The sequence below is a fragment of the Neopelma chrysocephalum genome, unplaced genomic scaffold (assembly GCF_003984885.1).
Source record: "Neopelma chrysocephalum unplaced genomic scaffold, ASM398488v2 Primary Assembly neopelma1_97390, whole genome shotgun sequence".
NCBI classification, from domain to species: domain Eukaryota; kingdom Metazoa; phylum Chordata; class Aves; order Passeriformes; family Pipridae; genus Neopelma; species Neopelma chrysocephalum.
Window position 1 is genome coordinate 2,040,190 of NW_020926031.1, and position 18,993 is coordinate 2,059,182.

The 18,993-nt window shown below is 46.8% G+C and overlaps 1 protein-coding gene across 1 annotated transcript in view; it reads right to left on the reverse strand.

Annotated features, from left to right (window-relative positions):
* The window catches only part of HPSE2 (heparanase 2 (inactive)), a 109,798-nt gene that overhangs the window by 22,623 nt on the left and 68,182 nt on the right, over window positions 1–18,993 (reverse strand). Inside the window, exons 3-5 of the mRNA XM_027672371.1 lie at window positions 14,175–14,348; window positions 13,473–13,644; window positions 3,042–3,089 (exon numbers count right to left, since the gene is read on the reverse strand). Coding sequence (XP_027528172.1) covers window positions 3,042–3,089; window positions 13,473–13,644; window positions 14,175–14,348 — 394 coding nt within the window. The remainder of the gene's footprint in view (window positions 1–3,041; window positions 3,090–13,472; window positions 13,645–14,174; window positions 14,349–18,993) is intronic.

An 18,993-nucleotide genomic window follows, 5' to 3' on the forward strand; every position in this document is an offset into this window, starting at 1 on the left:
TCAGAAGTCACCCAAACCAAGCCAGCCAAAAGCATTTTAAGCAACATCTCACACATGCCTGTGTGTCTGGCATCTCTGATTTGCCACATAGGACAAGTGACTTTCTATCTTGGAAGAAAACGTGGCATTCTCCAAGAACCCACAGGAACAGATGTCCACTGACTTTGAAGGTGCAAATATTTACTTTCCCCGTAAATCGTAGGGATTTGTGCTTCAGAGGCAGCATTGCATAAGGATTTGTCCATTAAATATGCCAAACTCGGAGTTCTGTGCAAGACTTCAAATGGAAAACTAGTTGTACGGACTGAGGGAGTATGCCCAGGGCGCAGCCGCAGCTTTAAGTGGGCAATGAATCTTCACCATGTGTGAGGACACCAGCGCAGAGCAAAGAGATGACTGTGGGGAGGATTCCGAGCAGTGGAAACCCACATCCAAAGGTTGAGGGGGTCTGGAGTTACTCATAATCAAACATAACAAACGAAATCACCAGTGAAATGACAAAACTCTTGGAGCCACTGTCACAACCTCCTTTAGTGTAAATTCCCCAAGCACTTCGAAGTCATTCACACAACCCTCTACAGCAACACTTTACTTCTGAAGGAAGGCACATATGCTGAGTTACTTATCTAAGTGAAACCATATTCAGAAAGGCTGGTGAGACTGCTTATTTCCACCCAGTGTCTCTTTTCTGTCAGGTATATTTCAGATAGATTCTATTTTCACACAGAGAACAGGAATCCCTGCAATATATTCCCTTCTCAATTCCCTTTCTGGATGCAGCACAGACTATTCAAAGGAATAACAGATTTGACAAATTTATAACCAATATCCCAGGAGAATGTCAGGGTTTGGAACCAAAATATTCATACTTGAAGTTAGACAGCAGTTTAGTTTCCTGCTAATAATTTTCTTCTTGGATACAAAGGAACTTGTTTTGTTTTGTTTTGCTGTTTGGAGCAGAGGGATGAGACACTGTTTTGACATTTATTCATAAACAGTACAGAAGCCCAGCTCAAAGCTGTGGCTATTGCCAGTCCACACAATCGCATACGGGTGCAATCTCCAGAGCTGCAAACCCTGGCTGAGGGAGAAGCGGTTCCTATGCTGCAGTGGAAATGGGCAGCAGGCAGCAGCTCAGCTCTGCCGACCCTCGTGGGGAGCTGCACCAGTCCTCCTGCTCACAGGTTGCTGCTTCAGTGTGGCTGCTCAGCACCAGAGCCTATCAGCACTTCCCACTGATCCTATGAGAAAAGGTTTCAAAGCAGCCGTGCGGGCAGATTCCCTGCACACCAGATGAAACTCCACATCTGAAGCCTGGAAGTTTGTTCCTTTAACTCATCCAAGGGCTTGGCCCAGTGATCAAGTCCCATCGCAGAAAAAAATTCCTGGACTAAGTAAATGCGATCAGCACATCGTGTAATCATGAAAAGCAAACTCCCAGCAGAGAGATAGATCATCATTGCACAGCATGAGCCTGTAAGTAACACAAATTCTGCTCCAAATCCTCTGCTACCCCACTGTTCCCGTTGCAGCAAGCTGCTGCTGCCTGGCAGAGAAGCCCGAGGAGCTAAACACCCAAGCAAGCAACACCGAGGCAAGCCAAGCTCCAGGAATGGGACTTACTGGGTGCTGGTCATGCCTGAGGCTATAAACCACCCTGAGATGCCAACAGATGCTTCTGCAGGAGCCTCCAAGGTTAACGCACTGACACACAGACCGTGGGTGCACTTTCAAGAAAACCTCATATCTTAAAACCCACCAAGCTCTATTTAAGAGCAGGTCTCCAAAAGGCCTTTACAAGAGGTGGACTTTACAAACCCTGCTGCTGCATTTCAGCAAGGTAACCCGAGCACCCCATGAAGGGTCACTGTGAAGAACCAGCTTGGGTGGGCAGCACACACAAGCACAACTTGGACCTGAGACCCTGGCTCCCATGCTCAAGGCCAGTGTCCTGCATAGGAAGTTTAACCCAGCATGGTAGCAATTCAGTTTTTCTGAGAACAGGGTGGTCTCACCACAGCTTTTTGGTCCAGTGAATCCTTGTCCCTGAAATGTGTCCAAGGCAGGAGAGAGTCCTGCCTGCCCCACAAACTCTTTTGCTATCAGTTTTGGTGGTCAATGCTGTGCTTGCACACTGCTTCATCTTTGCACTGACATTTGCACTGCCCCTGCAGAGAGGCACAGCCTGATGGGGACCCTACCTCTGGCCACAGCATGCAGACTGGGGCAGGTGGAAATAAGAGGAGGAAAGAGACATTTACGAATTTTCCCTCAAATAAGAAAACCTTTTCCTCTACTTTGTGCTTGTTATATCAGAGCTACAGCTCAGAGTTTTGATCTTCTGAACTGCAGCACTTGTAAGAAACAGAAGGAAAGTCAGGTATCAGCATCTCTCTGTCAGCCCCAGCTGGGCCAGGATCTTCATCCCCTTTCCATTGATATCTGCTCCTGGGGCTCCACCTGCAGTGTAGGACATGGCTGTGTGTCTGTGGACACCCTTACAAAACAGAAAGGGGACTGGGGCATTATATGTGAACATTGGACTGAGCTGACTCTCCCTCTTCTGGACGAACCAGTTTAGTTTCATGCCAGCAGGTATGAGGAGACAGTGATTGGGGTGAATGGAAAAGGGTTTTCAGATAGTCCCATGCATCTGTCACATGTGGCTTTTGCCTCCCTGTTTTCCCTACTCAGGCCACCCTCAGAGCTGCCTGTCCTCCTAGCCGCCTCCAGGGACTTGGCAGTCCAGTGCAGAGCCCTGTTTCCAGCGATCTGGCAAGCCAGGCATGCAGGCAGTGTGTTTTTAGCCTGTGTCTCAACTGCAGAGGTAAAGATTAACACATCCACTCCTGTAACTGTTTGAGAGGCTCGAGAAGGAAGGGCAGAGCCTCTTTCACCTGTTTAAATGCAGCAGAAGAACAGAGGAGGTGGCCGTAGCACATCTGCCCCCTTTGACACCCAGAGAGGGCATGAGCTCTGTCCTCAGCACCTGCAATCACTACACTTAGTGTTGGAAAGTAGAAGGAATGGTGAATACCTACTGTTGCCAGGTAACAGCATCCACTGTGCCTCCAGCCACTTTCATGAACCTATGGGAAATAGAGGAGGAAACAACATAAGCCCAGTGTTGTCACAGAGGAAATCCTTAAAAAAGACAATGCCCATCCTACATGATGGGATACAAAAGGTGGCAACTGCCCCCACAAATACTTTCTAATGAAGCCTTTGTGTTCTTAAATGGAAGGAATAAATTCTACTTAATACAAATTCTTGTAGCAAGCATGGCTGAGAATAACAGAGTGAAACCCAACTTGCAGCAGAGCTCTGGGCATCATTTTGGGGTAGGTAGAGAGAGCTTTCAGACAGCATTTCAGGAACAAGACCTTGAGGCGTGTACTAAGTTCTGTGACTTTAACAACTCTCAATAGCAATTAAAGAACAAGTTTTAAATGTTCAACCTCTGCAGCAGGAGCCTGTAGTTGCAGGGGTGCCTCCCTGGCTCCCTGGTCCAGCAATCCAAACTGCACTTCAGGAAACTGCAGCTCCCACGATGAAGCTCAATCAGTTCTTATATTCTTATGTTTAGGGGCACAGATTTGAAAACACATAAAGGCACACACTGACTGGACAGGCACGTTTTCTGTGCACGAGTGCAACGTGCACTGGATGGCTAATGATTTTGGAAGTGACAATGTGCACACATGACAGGAGACATTTGCTTGAGCAAGTGAATATGCCGAGAAAGGAAATGATGCTGTATTTTCTTGGGCTGCATTTGATGCACAGCGATCCTGGGAACACAGCAGGAATGTCAGTGCTGTCTTGACTCCACAGTACACAAGGACGAGTGGTGTTGGGTCCAGCGACCCCAACTTCCCCAGGAGAGCCCCATGACCAAGGGTGGGGAAGGAAAGGGAAGGTTTGTGAGGAGAGATGAGACCTTCTATTAGACTAGTTGTCATGGCAGGGACAAGCAGCAGCTCTTCGGCACACGAGCCTCTCATCAGGTCTGAGGAGCAAGCAAGCTCCAGGCTAAATATAGCTTGGAAACAATCATTCTGACTTTAAATTAATGACGATGGTCAATTATAGACTGGGACAAAAGGGCAGCTGAACCCTGTGGAGCATAAGAGGATGCTGCCAAAGGAAGCAATAATAAATCCCTGCAGCCAGAGAGGGAAGAGATACAATTAGAAATGGAAAAACAATAACATATAAACTCCTGTAGCACTGATGCATCCCCAATTGTGTTGCCTAGCAGTGCTGTGAGCTCAGTTCCCAGGCTCTGTAAAAGATGTAAAAGCCTCTCTGAAATGCTTTTACATGTCTCTTGAGGGTCAGGCCCGGAAAATCAGTGGCAGGGCGATGCTCTGGGGACAGTTCCTCTGCAGCTGAGCAGGGCAAGGAGACCAGCTGGACCAGCCCTAGTGCAGCTATAGGGAGAAGTGTGAGCTTTCCACAACTCATACTGGGCACCTGGCAAAAAGGGGATTTTGCAAATATTACTCTGGAGAGGCTGCTGCTGTATAAAACTAAGTCTGCAGAAATATGCCAAAAGAGTCAAAAAACCCAACTCCCGGGTTTTAAATGCTCTGTACAGGGATTGCTGCCTAAAATGTAAGGTATGAAGCGCACAAGAGTGAAATAATGAACTCTAAACTGAAATTATGAACACAATTTATATTGGATTTGAAAATCAATATGTTGCAATTGGGTTTGATGATTAGCCCAACTTGCTTTCTAAACTCAAATGCTTTACATTCTGGCTGAAAATAAACTATCCTGGACTTTATTAAATGACCTCTTCAGGCTCAGCTTGGCAATCTCCACTCACAGTCCAAAACCATGAGCAGACCAAGCTTGGAGGAAGACACTCTCCTGTCTTCCTTGCCATTTCCATATTTCCTAGAGCCTCGCTGCAAATTGGGACTTTTACACTGGTTTTGAGCAGGGACACAAAGCAAGGCAAACCCTCAGTGTAACCACCAGCATCCCTGGAGCAGCAGAAGCAGGATATCCATTTGTCCCCTCTCCCATGTCTCTGGGAAGCTAACTGGCCTCTTGTTAAAAACTCCCAAGAAAACGTTGTTCTAGGACACGGGCATCACTTAGGCATCATAGTGCAGACCAAAAACAGGACAGAAAAGGCCCTGACTTGCTTGGTGTTCCTCTTCCACCTCCATAATAGCAAAATAAATCAGTTAGTTCTTGTAATTTTCAAATTTTACCATAAAAGATGCATATCTAGCTCAAATTTTGTTTTCTTTTATTTGCCTGTTTTTTCTTTTTGTTTGTCTGTTTTTCTTCCTTTCTGTTTTCTTTCTTTTTCTTTTTATTGAAATTTTTGTAAGATGAAGTTCAAAAGTTCCTGGTAAATCTTCAAGTCCTGCTTTAGAGATGGAGTTGTTCCTGGAGCACCCCAGATGACTTGCATAATGGTCTCTACTCTCCAAAGGGAACCTAGAGCAGCTCAGCAGCCAAAAAGTGGTACTGCAGGAACAAGAGATGAAAGCCTAGGGCTGGTGGAGATGCAGTAAAGTACAGGTATCTGAATATCCTCGTTTCAGGAATACAGATTTAACTAATCCCTTTATTCCTCTAGCACCTGTGCTGCTCCATCCACAGATTTTGAGGCCACTGAAGATCCATACGGTCAAAATGACCAGTGCTAAGACATTTTTATCTGGGATTTCCTGGACTGGGCAATTTCCATGTGTGCAGCACAGAGCAGGCAGCGCGAACCAGACACTTCCGGGAGAGCTCAGATCCCTGCACATGTGCTGCACAGATGGGCTGGGCTGGCACAGTAAATCTGCCATTTTCCTACACATTGGGCTCTCTCTCTGAGCACCAATCAACCCTGCAGCGCATGTGCAGTAAATCCCTCCCAGGATCTGTGGGACAAGCTCAGCCCGTGCTGTGCAGGAGATAGGGACAAATGCTGTAGCGATGCCCTGTAATTCAGACGGGTGGCAGCCCCAAGTCTTGCCTGGCTGGATTTTCACATATCAGAAATCTGGATACATGTGGAAGTCTTCAAAAACAGTCCTCAAAATCTGCTGGGGCAGCATCTCTAGGTGGGAAAGCAGAACACATCAGGGGCACATGGAGGAATAGGAGCTTTGAGTAGGGTGTTTGTGATACTGAGGATGAGAGAAAGTCACTGAGCTCAATAATGGCTTCTAACTCACAGAAGCTAGGTTTAGATTAGATATTAGGAAGAAATTCTTCACTGTGAGGGTGGTAAGGCACTGGAGTGGGTTGCCCAGAGAAGCTGCGGATGCCTCATCCCTGGAAGTTTTACAGGCCAGGGTGGATGGGACCCTGGATAACCTGGTCTGGTGAAAGGTGTCCCTGCCCATAGCAGGGGATTTGGAACTGGATGATCTTTAAGTTCCCTTTCAACCCAAACCATTCCATTATTCTATGATATGTCCATCTCCTTACCCTTGCAGCTGCCCATGTGCCACCATCCCATGCCAATATTGCTACTTGTGGGGTTCTGTGTCGAGCTAGAACTGAGAAAAATATAATTCAATATTGCTCAGTCACTCAAACAGTTCACAGTTCTGTCCCAGAAATGGTAATACTAGCACAGGGTGGGACTTAGCTCACAGGTCATTCATGAGCTGCGGGAGAATGGAGCAGAAGGACTGCAACACTACAAGATGATATTGATACCAAAACTCTATATTGGGAAACCATGGGCCAAATCTGACCTCTTCCAGAGCATCTCCCACAGCCACATCTCCCAGGACCACAACTTTCACTTGAGTTTAGGCAGATCTCTGAAATATTTCTCCTGTCCTGATTCAATGCTTGTCAGTCATGGAGCACCTACTGCAACCTTAAGTAAATTGCTCACATGCTTAATTAGCTTCCAAGTGTGTTATTTCTCATATGAATGTGTCTGGCTCCAGCTTCCAGCAACTGTAACTTCCTAGGCCTATTCCTGACTCATTAAAGAGACATCTGCATTTGGAAATCTCTTTTCCATGCAGGTAATTGCAGATTGTCATCCTTTAAATTAAAAAAAAAAAAGAAGAAGGAAAGGTGATGCTGTAACAAGGAATTGCAGCTGCACAAGGAGACAAGTTGTTATTGCAGAGGTACCCAGGTGATTTAGCATCTCATTGACTCCTGAGTGCTGGACGTCACAAACATGAGTTATTTCATCTGTTGCTCCCTGGAGAACTACAAAATAACCACACACCCTACCCCTGGCAAGCCTCAAATGTAGGAACAACATTGGCTTGCCTGTGATGTCCTCGTGGATCCCTAGAGCTGGGTGGCAGATCTCTGCTCTTTGAGCCAGCAGTGATGGGTAGAAATAACTTCATGTTGTGTCTGAATTGGTTGGTGAGGGGCACTAAGGGACAGGCTTCACTTACTAACTGATTCAGGTTCCAGTGGAACAGTCAAATACCTACAGGAGCTGAGACAGGTACTAGACCCCACTCATGCCACCTGCTGCAAAGACTTTATCCTGAAGTGCCATATTTCAGACAGGAATTTCACTCCAGGAATAAGAGTCTGGTGTGAACTAGGTATAAATCTGATGATATATTGTATTCTCCATCTGCTTGGCATCACCCTTCTTCAACCAACCTGATCTATGGTAGGGCTGCACAAGCCTTCTAGCAAAGAGGGTTTTATGTCCTTGGGGGCAGCTTGGCACTCCAGGGACTTAAGTGGGTACTTAAGTGGAAGAGAGAATTGTTAGCTTATAATCTACCTCTAGCCTCCACAATACCCTGTGGCAATGACTTCTACAATGGCATCGCATACCACGCATACCACGTGAACAAGCTTCCTCCTTTCCAAAGCTTCCTTCCAAACTGCTTTCTGCACTGTGGACAAAACACCCCATTCACAGGCTCGTGGACCTGGATAACATTCCCTCCAAGCTGTCTCTCTTCTGAGTTGAAGGGACATAGCCTATTTAATCTCTTCTCACGTGAAGAAATCCCATACCTATATGCACACCTTCAGCTCCTTTCCCTGTAACCCTCCTGGTTCTATTATGTCTTTTCTGAGGTGAAATGACAAAGACTGTAGATGACAATTAGAATGAAAGTACAGTGAGTACTTAGACAATACTGTAATCTCATCTATGTCTTTGCTTACCCATTTTGTTCTTCCTATGCAGGTGACCATGATTTTGGTATTCCAGACACCAAATTAAGTTTCAGCAGCAACAACTATATTAACTCTTTCCTCTTAAAAGAGAAATAGCTAAATCCTTTGCTTGTACCTCAACTCCTTGACCCTGCTATATAACCAACTGTAAAATGATTCATCTCACCCTTCACACCTCATTTCAATGTATTTATGAATGGAGTCAGCTATAAGTTCAATGCTAACAGAGCTTGAGTTCACGCTGCAGTGACCTCCTCCTCCCATTGCATCATTAATTTAAAGTTCCTTGTCTTGTGGCTTGAAGTTTTGCACAAAATTCTTGCTCTGGATCTATTGAGTGTCCTATTACAGTCTGTGCCACCAGTCTTGTGGTAGCTTGTGTAAGGTTGAAGCTTCTGGCTCTCTGACCAAGACACATTTGCTTCTGCAACATCACTAAAGAGCCTTAGACCAATACAGCAAGGATGTACTTTCTAAAGAAAGCCAAAACAACCAAAACAGATTCTAAAAAATGCAGTGCTTACAAGTCCCCTGTGTCAAACATGGCAGAAGTCCTTGTCAGCAAGAGGACGGGACAAATGCTTACATTCATTCCTGAAGTTCACCCAGAGTCCTTCCCTCTGCCAGATACCACCTACTGCAGATATTTATTTCTCCTTCTCGCTTGAATTTAAACAAACAAGCTCTGTCCATACACTGTCTTTGGCTGCTATTTGGGTAAAAAGCAATGCCTGAACTGGTGAGACAGACACAACCCTCTTCATCCTCATGATGGCAGAGGGACAAGGCATGGGCAGTCATCATAACAATACTACCAAAGTCTCTCCCATTTTTAGCACCTTGATTTTGTTTTGTTGGAACCCAAGTGTACAACCTATGCCATTTCATGGGCTATAAGCTAACAATTTTCTCTGCCACACATGTACCCACACAGGAACCCTGGGGTTGATTTCTGGACCAGGGCTGAGGACTGGGTCAGGTTTTAAGCTGACCCCTACCTGGGCTGCCCACAGATAACCAAGACATCATCTTCAAGCCCCTTCCTAACCCTGGCATATCCACAGCTTGCAGGGAGGAATGGGGTCACCAGCACTGACAAACATGATTCTTTACATTTATGGGCTCCTTTCAGACCACTGTGGAATGACATCATCACCAAAAGTGACCCAGATGGGTGGGTAACTCTCCACAGGTACTACAAACCAGGAGCAGGAGGCAGTAAAATCATGAAGGATGAGAAACTCTCGTGCCTTGCAAGGAGAGGACTGAAAATTGGGAGCTTCCTCACCTGCTTCTGCCACCTGGCCAGAGGTGCTGTGGCTCTGTGACCAGAGGGTGGATACACAATGGTGACAGCAGTATCAAGAAAACAGGAAGGAGGTTGGAAAGAGGGCAGAGATATCCAAGGAGGCACCAGACCTGGTGGCTTTGAGACCTGCAGGATGGGGAATAGAGAAAGACTGCAGCTTCACACAAGAAAGATTTTTGCTTCTCTGGTTACCTCAGCAGTCTCAGGAGTCAGAGTGGCCAGAGCATCAGGTGCAGAGCACCAACAACAGCCAGTCTAATGTGGGCAAAAGTGACTGCCAGCCCTTATCCTGCTGGCACAGCAGCTCCTGCTGTGGTGGAGGTGACACCCTGATGCTTGTGAGTGTCCAGTGGCAAAAACTGGGCTGTAGCAGCCAAAGAACAATAGGTAATGAGAGCTCCTAACTAAATCTGCCCAGATGTGCCAGTCTACATTTTGTACCTAATGTTCTGAGCTCTAACACGTGTTAGCATCTCTCCTTCCTAATAGCTTTCCCTTGTGTTTCTTCTATTCCATGTTATTTAGCCATGCATTAACCTTTGTGTCTCATTCCTGATCTGTTGTTAAAATCTATGTTAATTCCTTAGAATCTTATAACTTCTCCCCCAAGCAAATTCTGAGCAAATTCTGGGATTCCTGTACCCGCAGACGCAGTAGGTAGCTAACATGGTCTGCACTCCAACAGCTCAGGCTGCATGAATGGTCTAATTAACACCTCATCAAACTCAGCTTTTGGTTGTGTCTGGAGAAATTCCCTCTTGCACCTGTGCATCCACAAGACACCGTATCTAGCCTCCTGAACAGCAGGCCCCAGCCATGGGAGCAGTGCTCCATCACTGCAGAGCCTGTCCTTACGCCAGCAGTAGCAGTCCTGGTCAAGGCTCCAGGGCTTGCCAGCCCCGAGTGACACTGATGGCTGTGGCTGCTCTGAGCTGTTGCTCCATGCAGGGTGGTGTAAGAGCTCAGGAGCAATAACTCAGCACCGAAGGGTGTGCAAAGCCCAAGCTTCTGTGTTTCAGGCAGATCTCTCCTCCCCTCACCAGATCGTGCTTCCATCATCAGGAAGTGCACAGCTGTCACCCAGCACAACCCAGTGTCACCTGCCTAAGGACAACCTCTGCAGTGGGACAGAATGCACACACATCTACATACTGCAAACTCAGGTGTCCAATCTGCACTCATTGTTTAACAGACCCCAGAGAAAGGTGGCATCTCAGGAGGGGTTCAGTTCCACCCTGTCCTGGAGGACAGACCTTAGGATTGGGTCAGAACAGCCTTGGAGGTGCCCACCTCCCACCACTGAGACCGACAGAGCCTGGTGCTTAGCAGATACAAATGCCCAACTCATGCTGACACTCCCATTATTGCAGGAAAAAATTTAAACATAAAGAATAAGTTTAGCTTAGTTGCTTGAGATAACAGTTAAAATAGACTGCAATGTTTGGTACACAAAGCATGCAACAGGAAAATGTAATTCTAGTTAATACTTCACAGTGAGACTTTTTTCTGAATGTTTCAAGACCTCAGGTAACTCCTGAGGCTTTCCCTGGAGAACACCTAATGCCAGATTCTACTGTTGGAGATCACTCCCTGGGCTTCTCTGAGCTCTCCTCTCCCATTTCAGTTCATTTCCATTGCTTCCCCTACCAAAACTCATTTCCCCACTTTGTGTAACAGAACCATGCTTACTTGCATTAGTATGCCTGACATACTAATCCACCCTTCCTATCTTCTCCTCTGGGGTGTCATCTCCTCCCTCCAGACTTACTTAACGAGTCATAATCTTCCACTTGGCATATCTCTTCCTACCTAGCTGACTTCTGCTGTTCATCACATTTTTTTTAAAGAAGAGAAAAACTTTGCAGACTTTGCATCACCAGGACTATTAGCTGCACACACTTCATTCACTCAGGAGCCTTCATCCTACTGTGATCACTATGTAGACCACTCATGGTGATCTAGCAAGGCAGACAGAAGATTTGATATTGAGAGCACCTTCCTAATCCTTCTTCAAAGCACTTGTTTGCTAACTATGTGGGGCTCATTCAGGACTGTGAGAGGCATGTCCTGGCTGTGACAGCACCATGCACATGCTGAGCCACATTTCATTGACCAGTTCTGGATGCTCCTGCAGAAGACAGAGCTCTCAATAGCATTAACTCAGATACTGAAGAGACCTTGGGGAGCTACTGGAAATAAAGCTCATGCTGTGAAAGAGCTTAGGCACTGGGGTTTATTTGTTTATGCTTTTGCAACTCCATTTCCAAATACTACAAATGAGCGTTTAGTCCTTTGTCTTTGTGTAATCAGACTTGTTCCTCCTCTTTACGCCCTGCTTGGTAATAATGAGGTCTCTATGTGGAAAGACAAGCAGCTCTTTTCCCACAGGACCCCGTGGGCTGTAAGGCCATGCAGGCAGTGCTGCTTGTTGTGAGCTGCAGACACCAGGATTTGGAGTGCAGGACACAAGGTTCTCCATGGAAAAGAGAAAACACTTTGAGTGCCTGTTGACCAGAGTCACCCTGGCAGGCAGGATGGCAGCAGAGGAAACAGCACATAGCTTGGAGAGCAGGCATGCTCATCACAACTCTTTCAGACCAGCACGGGGGTCTGGAGAGCCCCCACCATCCTGTCACCAGGGCTGTAGCTCTTACATACCTACCCTTTCGTTTGAGATGGGGTTTCTGCCATTCTCTCCACCACATTGTACGCTACAGCCTCACTCCCAGGGTTGCCGTCTGTCAAAACACAGCCCCAGCAACACTGAGCTGCTGGACCACCCTGGCCGTGTGACTTGGCTCTTCCGACCTCCCTTCCCTGGGACCCGGCTGCGGTGCACGAAGGGCAAACGCAGCAGTAGGACTTCCCTTTCTCTAATAGCTTCTTGGCTCTCATCCCCATTGTTTTTCTTACTCAGCCCGCTCCTCCTGGCGCTAATAGATTTCCTGCTGATCAAGGCTACTACAACATTTTGTAACTCCCCCTGCACTGCTTCCATGCCCTGTACCAAACCCAGGGGCTCCGTCAAGCACTGCACTCCCGCGGCATCAGCGCCAGCTGTAGTGTGGGTGCAGGGGCTGTTCCCCCACTTTTGTCGGTGGGAGGGACGCTGGCGTCGCAGCTGGTTCAACCAGCTTTATGGTCTCTTTGTGCTGCTGCAGCAGAGCTGAGAATCTGGCCCTGGCTCCCTCCCCGCCTCGCTGGGGACTGCATCAGTGTGCTGTTTATTGTTTCTGCCAGATCATTCCTGCAGATGTTAATGAATGCTAGACCCAGCTTTGCTCCCAGCAGAGTCCCTTCCACACCTCCCCCTGCCCAGTCTTCTGCACTGGAGTTTCTGTTTACAGTCCTGCAGGGAATTTCGCTTCTGCTGCGTGGTCTTCAAGCCGCACAGTCTCAACTCCTGCTGCCAGCAGGCTCCCACACCTCCCTGATTCCTGTAGCTGTCCAATGTCACCTCCAGGTGTCTGTGTCCCTCACTGTCACCATTCCTTCTCCACCTTTGGCCTTCCCAAACTAGAGACCTGCCAATTCTCCTAGGAGGAAGAGGGCTTGGTCAGTGAAGAAAGTTGCTAGAGGTTCTTCCTCTGCATGTATGGAGAAAGCACAGGGAGAAGAAGTCACCAAATAGTGACAAAGCAATTTGTCCAGGAGAACACAGAGATAATAACATCCACACTGGTAAGTGGTGCCAGGACCCACCTCCTGATCTGGCAGCCCACAGGCATGCAGCAGCCTGCACTGTCTTCAGATCCCAACAAGGTGGGCACCTCAGTCTGCCTATAAATGGGAAACACTGGAAATGCTTGGAGAGCGTTAATCAGTTCACCCTAAAATCCCAACAGCTACCTCTGCAGAATTTTAGCAGTACAGACAACCATCTCCCCAAGCCTCTGCTACTATGGTGGCTCACCCTGGAGGCGATCGGACATTGGGAATTCAAAGAGCAAGCCTACCTGTTGCAAAAGGGGTATGTCTCAGGAGAAACCTCTGATCTCTTTTTCATCAAAGCAACATCACTTACCCTTCCAGGAAGGCAATGACGTTCTTTCTGGGCCTCCCAATGTTTGGCCCATAGAGGTGTGCTCTGGAATAAGTGCGGATAAGCTGCATCAGGCTTCTCAGCTGAGTGTAGTCCTTTCCTAGTTGGCTGCCATTCACTGAGCGGCCGATCAGTGTCCGATAGTTATTGGGTTCTGGGAAAATAAAAATAGACAAGCAAGGCTTGTCAGCTCTGCTCCTTCATCTGCACTTCCAGAGAGAGACACAACTCACCCTGTCACACAGCTTGAGGTCTGGAGAGGAGGCAGGCAGCTCTGCACAGCAGCAGAAGGAACCTTTGAGGAGTGGATGAGAGCTACTGCTTGCTCTCCTGCACCCCTTTTGCTGTGTACTGGGAGAAGGACCTGTACCTTGGTGTCATGTTCCCATCCCCATAGAGTTGCTCACTTCCCATGGCACTGTAGCCACCATAGAAGTCCACCCCAGGACCAGCTGAGCTCACCAGCCAGGGCAGAAACATTGTATACACCTAATACTAACTAGTTAGTCCAGCTAAGGGCTAACTCACACCAAGTCTGTCTTAGAGATGGTGCTGGGGCCTTTAAATCCATCTGAAACTCCACTGGCAAATTATCTTGGGATCTGCAAATATCCTGTTCCAAAACTGAATATATTTCTCCTACATTGAGCTCCATTCCCGTGGCTCTCCTGTTCCCACACTCACCATTGCCCAGCTCCCAAGAGATGTTGTACTTCTTGCTGGCACTGTACTTCAGGAGGCTGAGGGCATTGGAGCTGTTCCAGGAGTTGTTGGGATTTCGGCGCAAAGCATTCAGTGCAAAGATCAGGTGAAGGCCAGAGCAGTCAGCAAAGTTATAGAGTTTGTCTAGAGACCTGGCTGGGAAGAAACAAAAAACAGTTTGTAATTCAAAAGAAAGCTAGTTCCAGGGAGGTTCAAATGATCCTGCTGTCCATCATACCGTGCCTTCTGTGTAGGATGAGCCAGGGTCAAATGCCATCCCCACGACACCTGTAACTGCAGAAATGAACCTGACCTTTGAAACTGGGATAGGATTCCAGGTGTGGGCTCATCTCCTTCCAGCATGAAACTTGGATGCCCTCCACCTCTGTGTCAGAGCCGGGGCCATGTTACCAGAGACAAGTGACTTTATAACATCTCTTTTCATCTGCTGTTGGCAAGGAAAGTTCAGTCTTTCCTGTGCTTATTCCGCCTTGTATCTTTTCCAGAGCAGACCCCGGTGGTTAATGGGGAGCAGAGGAGGAAATCACCACCCCAGAGCTGCCAGCTCATGGTCACCTCTCCTACATGCCACAACAGCCTGCTCTCTGCTCCCACAGCCCCCAGTACAGTAACCAAGCCCCAGCAATGCACCACACACCCAGCTAACCTCTGCACTGCACCCAAAGAATGGAGCTTTGTATCACCTCTTGACATAGGGGAGAGAGGGCCTCCCTGCCTAGTGACAGCCTGGATGTGCCCTGCTGCCAGGGTGGCCTTCCTGAGGTTCTGGGGTCTTTATGGGATTCGTATCCTACCTGCTGGCCCCAAAGTTCCCAGGCTGGTATCTCCCTGTACTATAGCCTCGATGAGCACTGGGGAACCAGCCAGCAGCAGCAGGAGAGACCAAAGAAAGAGCTGACCCACTATTTAGGGTGGTGTGACATTAGCACAGGGCCCTCCTGGGAGAGACACAATACTTAATGCCTTTTTTTCTTAAATCTTCCTTAAAAACTGAAAAGCAATCAAATGCCTGATGAAGTTAATGCCAGTATTAGCAGGACACAAACTCACATGACAGAGAGAGGAGATTTGGTTAGAGAGCAATTAGATAACAGTGGTGTTTTCAATCATCCCTGCCTGTTGAACTGCATCCCAGGACACTCAGCGAGCTTCCTGAAGCAGCCTTGGAGATGCAACCACTTAACTGTGAGGAGCCACCAGGGATAGGGAGGTTCCAGGGGGCCAGGGAGGGCAGACCGAGGGTTCTGCTTTCAGAAGAGGGGAAGGAGGCACTGGGGAATTACAGAGTAGGCAAACTGGCTTCAGGTCCCAGAAAAACACTTGGACAAATAATCAAGTTGCTTGTCAGCACTTACAAAATATAAGGAGATGATCAACAACCACAGGGAAATGCCAAGAACAAATCACACTGAAGCAATCTACTGACAGGAGAGCAGGGCTTGCGGGCAGCAAAGCAGTCATTTATGTCTTATACCTTGATGGGTTTTGAGACTTTGAACACAAAGGATTGCACACGATATTCTCTCCAGAAACTGAGGTAACCCTGATCTGGACAGAACTGCAGTGAGAAATATACACACAACAAGAGCAGCTCTCAGTAATTTGCTGTTAGAGTGAAGGGGTTAGGGAGCCTTCTCTAGATCATTTTCAAAAAAAAGTGGGGTATAAAGGAGCAGAGGATATATCAGACTTGCCATGGCACTAAGCTTATAGCACGCACCACCATGGGCAAGGGAGCTGAAGGGAATGGAGAGGAGGCCACTGCATGCTCAGGAATTGCCCTAATGCCGAGGGGATGCTCCAAGATTCCCTGTAGCATGCTGCCCATCTGAGGTGCAAGTGAAATGGTGACAACCAGGAGCTGCTCATTCTGGTTGGGATAAGCTGCTACAGCCTGTGTGTCTGCATTTGTACTGATGCCTTTCCTGGTCACTGAAAGCCTCAGTGAATACAGAACCAGCTCTAAGAGTAAATTTATTTCAAAAGTAAAGTTTTAAGGAGGGTCAAGGAAATAAGCTAACTGAACACCTAATATTTAATGGACTGCAGAAAAGTTATGGAAAGAAGATAGGGCAAATGTGGAAAAGAAATTCCTAATCCTTTTCACAACCTTTTCCTAAATGCTACTGGATTGTTTGAGTGAAAAGTAGCTGAATTAGATTAATCTATTGTATTCATCCCACTGGTTCAGGCACATTAGCTGTTTTTCTGGATGTTTAGTGAATTAGAGACAGATACAGTTACTTAATACTCATTTACTCCAGACCCCCAGGCAAAAAGCTGCACTTGAAATGAGACTCCTATAAAGAGGATAAGATAGACACCCAAATAACAAATGAAGCAAGCAAAAAAGGTGTTACCTGCAGTTCTTCTGCAAGAAATGAAACCTTTGCACAGTGCAAAACAGTTGTACTGCAGGAGGGGATTTGGTTCATATTTAGGAGCCACTGCAGGGGACTGAGAATTGATTTTCCATGCATCCACGAGAGGAAACAAGATGTCTGTTCATCCCAATGCAGGGCCTACCACTGTGAAATTATATTTTCCCCATGACACTTATTTTGTTTCCGTGCGCCTGGATGCAGAGATGCCACGTGTATTTCATGTTCTGCCACAACTTTCCAAGCTGGAAACCTCAGCAATCAGGGGAGCAGGCTAGGAAGAACACACAGATGTCTGGAATTTGCTCCTGCACATTTCCAGTGGTGTCCCAGAACAGACCGACTTACAGACTGCAATGAAGCTACAAAGAGCAGAAAAGCACTAATAAACCTATCTTTGCATGAAACCAGATTGTTAATACAGCCACTCTTGGTATCAAGAGTATCAGGTACCAAATCCACTTACCTCCTTTACTCTTGGCAGCTGCCTTGGGATTGTATGAACTTGGAAGAAAACCCATCCAGTCACTCTGGAAGAGCCTTGAGTTTGCATGAGCTACCCAACCATTTGTGGTTAAAGCACATGTCTGACCCCTCTGAGATGACTGCCTTAAACTGGATGTCTTCAATGCAGACAGCTGCATTTAGATGAGAAGAATACTGTCATGCAGAGTGCATGACAGCAGTGTGCTCAAGTGGCCAAGGAGGCCAATGGCATCCTGGCTTGGATCAGAAATAGCATGGCCAGCAGGACCAGGGCAGTGGTCATCTTCCTGTACTTGGCACTCATGAGGCTGCACCTTGAGTTCTGTGTTCAGTTTTGGGCCCCACACTTTAAGAAAGACATTGAGATGCTGGAGCATATCCAGAGAGGGATAACAAAGCTGTCGAAGGGTCTGAAGCACAAGTCTTATGGGGAAGAGATGAAGTAGCTGGAAGTGTTCAGCCTGAAGAAAAGGGGGCTCAGAGAGACCCTATCAACTCTCTGAAACTACCTGAAAGGAGGTTGTAGCAAGATGGGGGGTCAGCCTCTTTTCCCAAGCAACAAGCATTAGGACAAGAGGAAAGAGCCTCATGTTGTGCCAGAGGAGGTTTAGACTGGATATTAGGAAAAATTTCCTCACTGAAAGAGTTATCAAGGATTGGAGCAGGCTGCCCAGGGAAGAAGTCGAGTCACTATTCCTGGAGATATTTAAAAGAGGTGCAGATGTGGCACTTGGGGGCACAGTTTAGTGATGGAGTTGGCAGTCTTAGGATAATGATTGGACTTAATGGTCTTAGAGGTCTTTTTCAACCTAAATGATTCTATGATTCTGTGGATGGCTAAAGCACAAAAAGAAGCTTATTTAGAAGACTTTGAGTGATGTCCAGTCCTCCATATGTACAAACAGGGCCATAAGAAAATGCTATAAATATTTTACTGCCATGACTAGGGATGGCAACATTACTTCTGAGTAATGAGAACATGAAGAATCATAGTATTATTAACAGCTGGCTAAAACTCACTTTGAATTTTGGATAATTGCACTATTTTTTCTTCATCAAACAAAGAAAATCATACAGGAATTTAACCTTTCTCCAGCTAACAGATCATTAGGCAAGGCTTTCACAAAGTATTTCAATAGAAAAAGCCACTGTCATACTAGAATGAATCTTAATAGAGCAGAACTAGATTTATGGGATGTCCTCCCTGCCCCTTCTCCCCCTCTGCCCAGTGCAGAGATGCACATACTCAGCACTCACGTGCCACTGAGCTCAGGGAGAAGGAATTAAAAAAAAAATAATTAAAAAAAGCAGAAGGATGCCGAGAGTCAGCTTCTTCCATTTACTAATGCTCACATAGTTGGAGTGAGGATAATCAAGGCAAGAAAACTCTGTTCTCTTGCACCCAGTGGCAGCACTTGATAGTGGGTCTCAGTGGGGCAGGTGCCTGTCTCAGTGGGTTTGGGACAAACAGCAGCCAGTAGTCAGAGACCACATAACCCTGGCACAAAAAAGAAATCAGAAGATATTTAGGCTTTCTCAACCTTTTGCATCCTTTTTTGCAGAGGTTTGAATGCATCCGGACAGTGAGTACAGCCCAACGATGCATGGCTGGGTGGCCAGCAGTGAAGATCTGCTAGAAAACCCTGCACTCAGCCAAAGCTCTGCACAGAAATTAAAGTTTTTAGCTGCTTGTATTGATCTCATACATTCTGCAAAGAGAGATAAACAATTTCAAAATGCAGAAGGTGTCTGTGAAGCCACAAATGATGGTGCGGCTCAAGGGACAAGTACGTCCTTTGGGATTCTTTCCCATTTTTCTTCTTTTTATACAAGGCTAAATTTTAATGTTCTCTGAAAGATGGATGGTACTTAACTCTGTGACATGCCAATACAAAATCTGAGGCACATTAAAA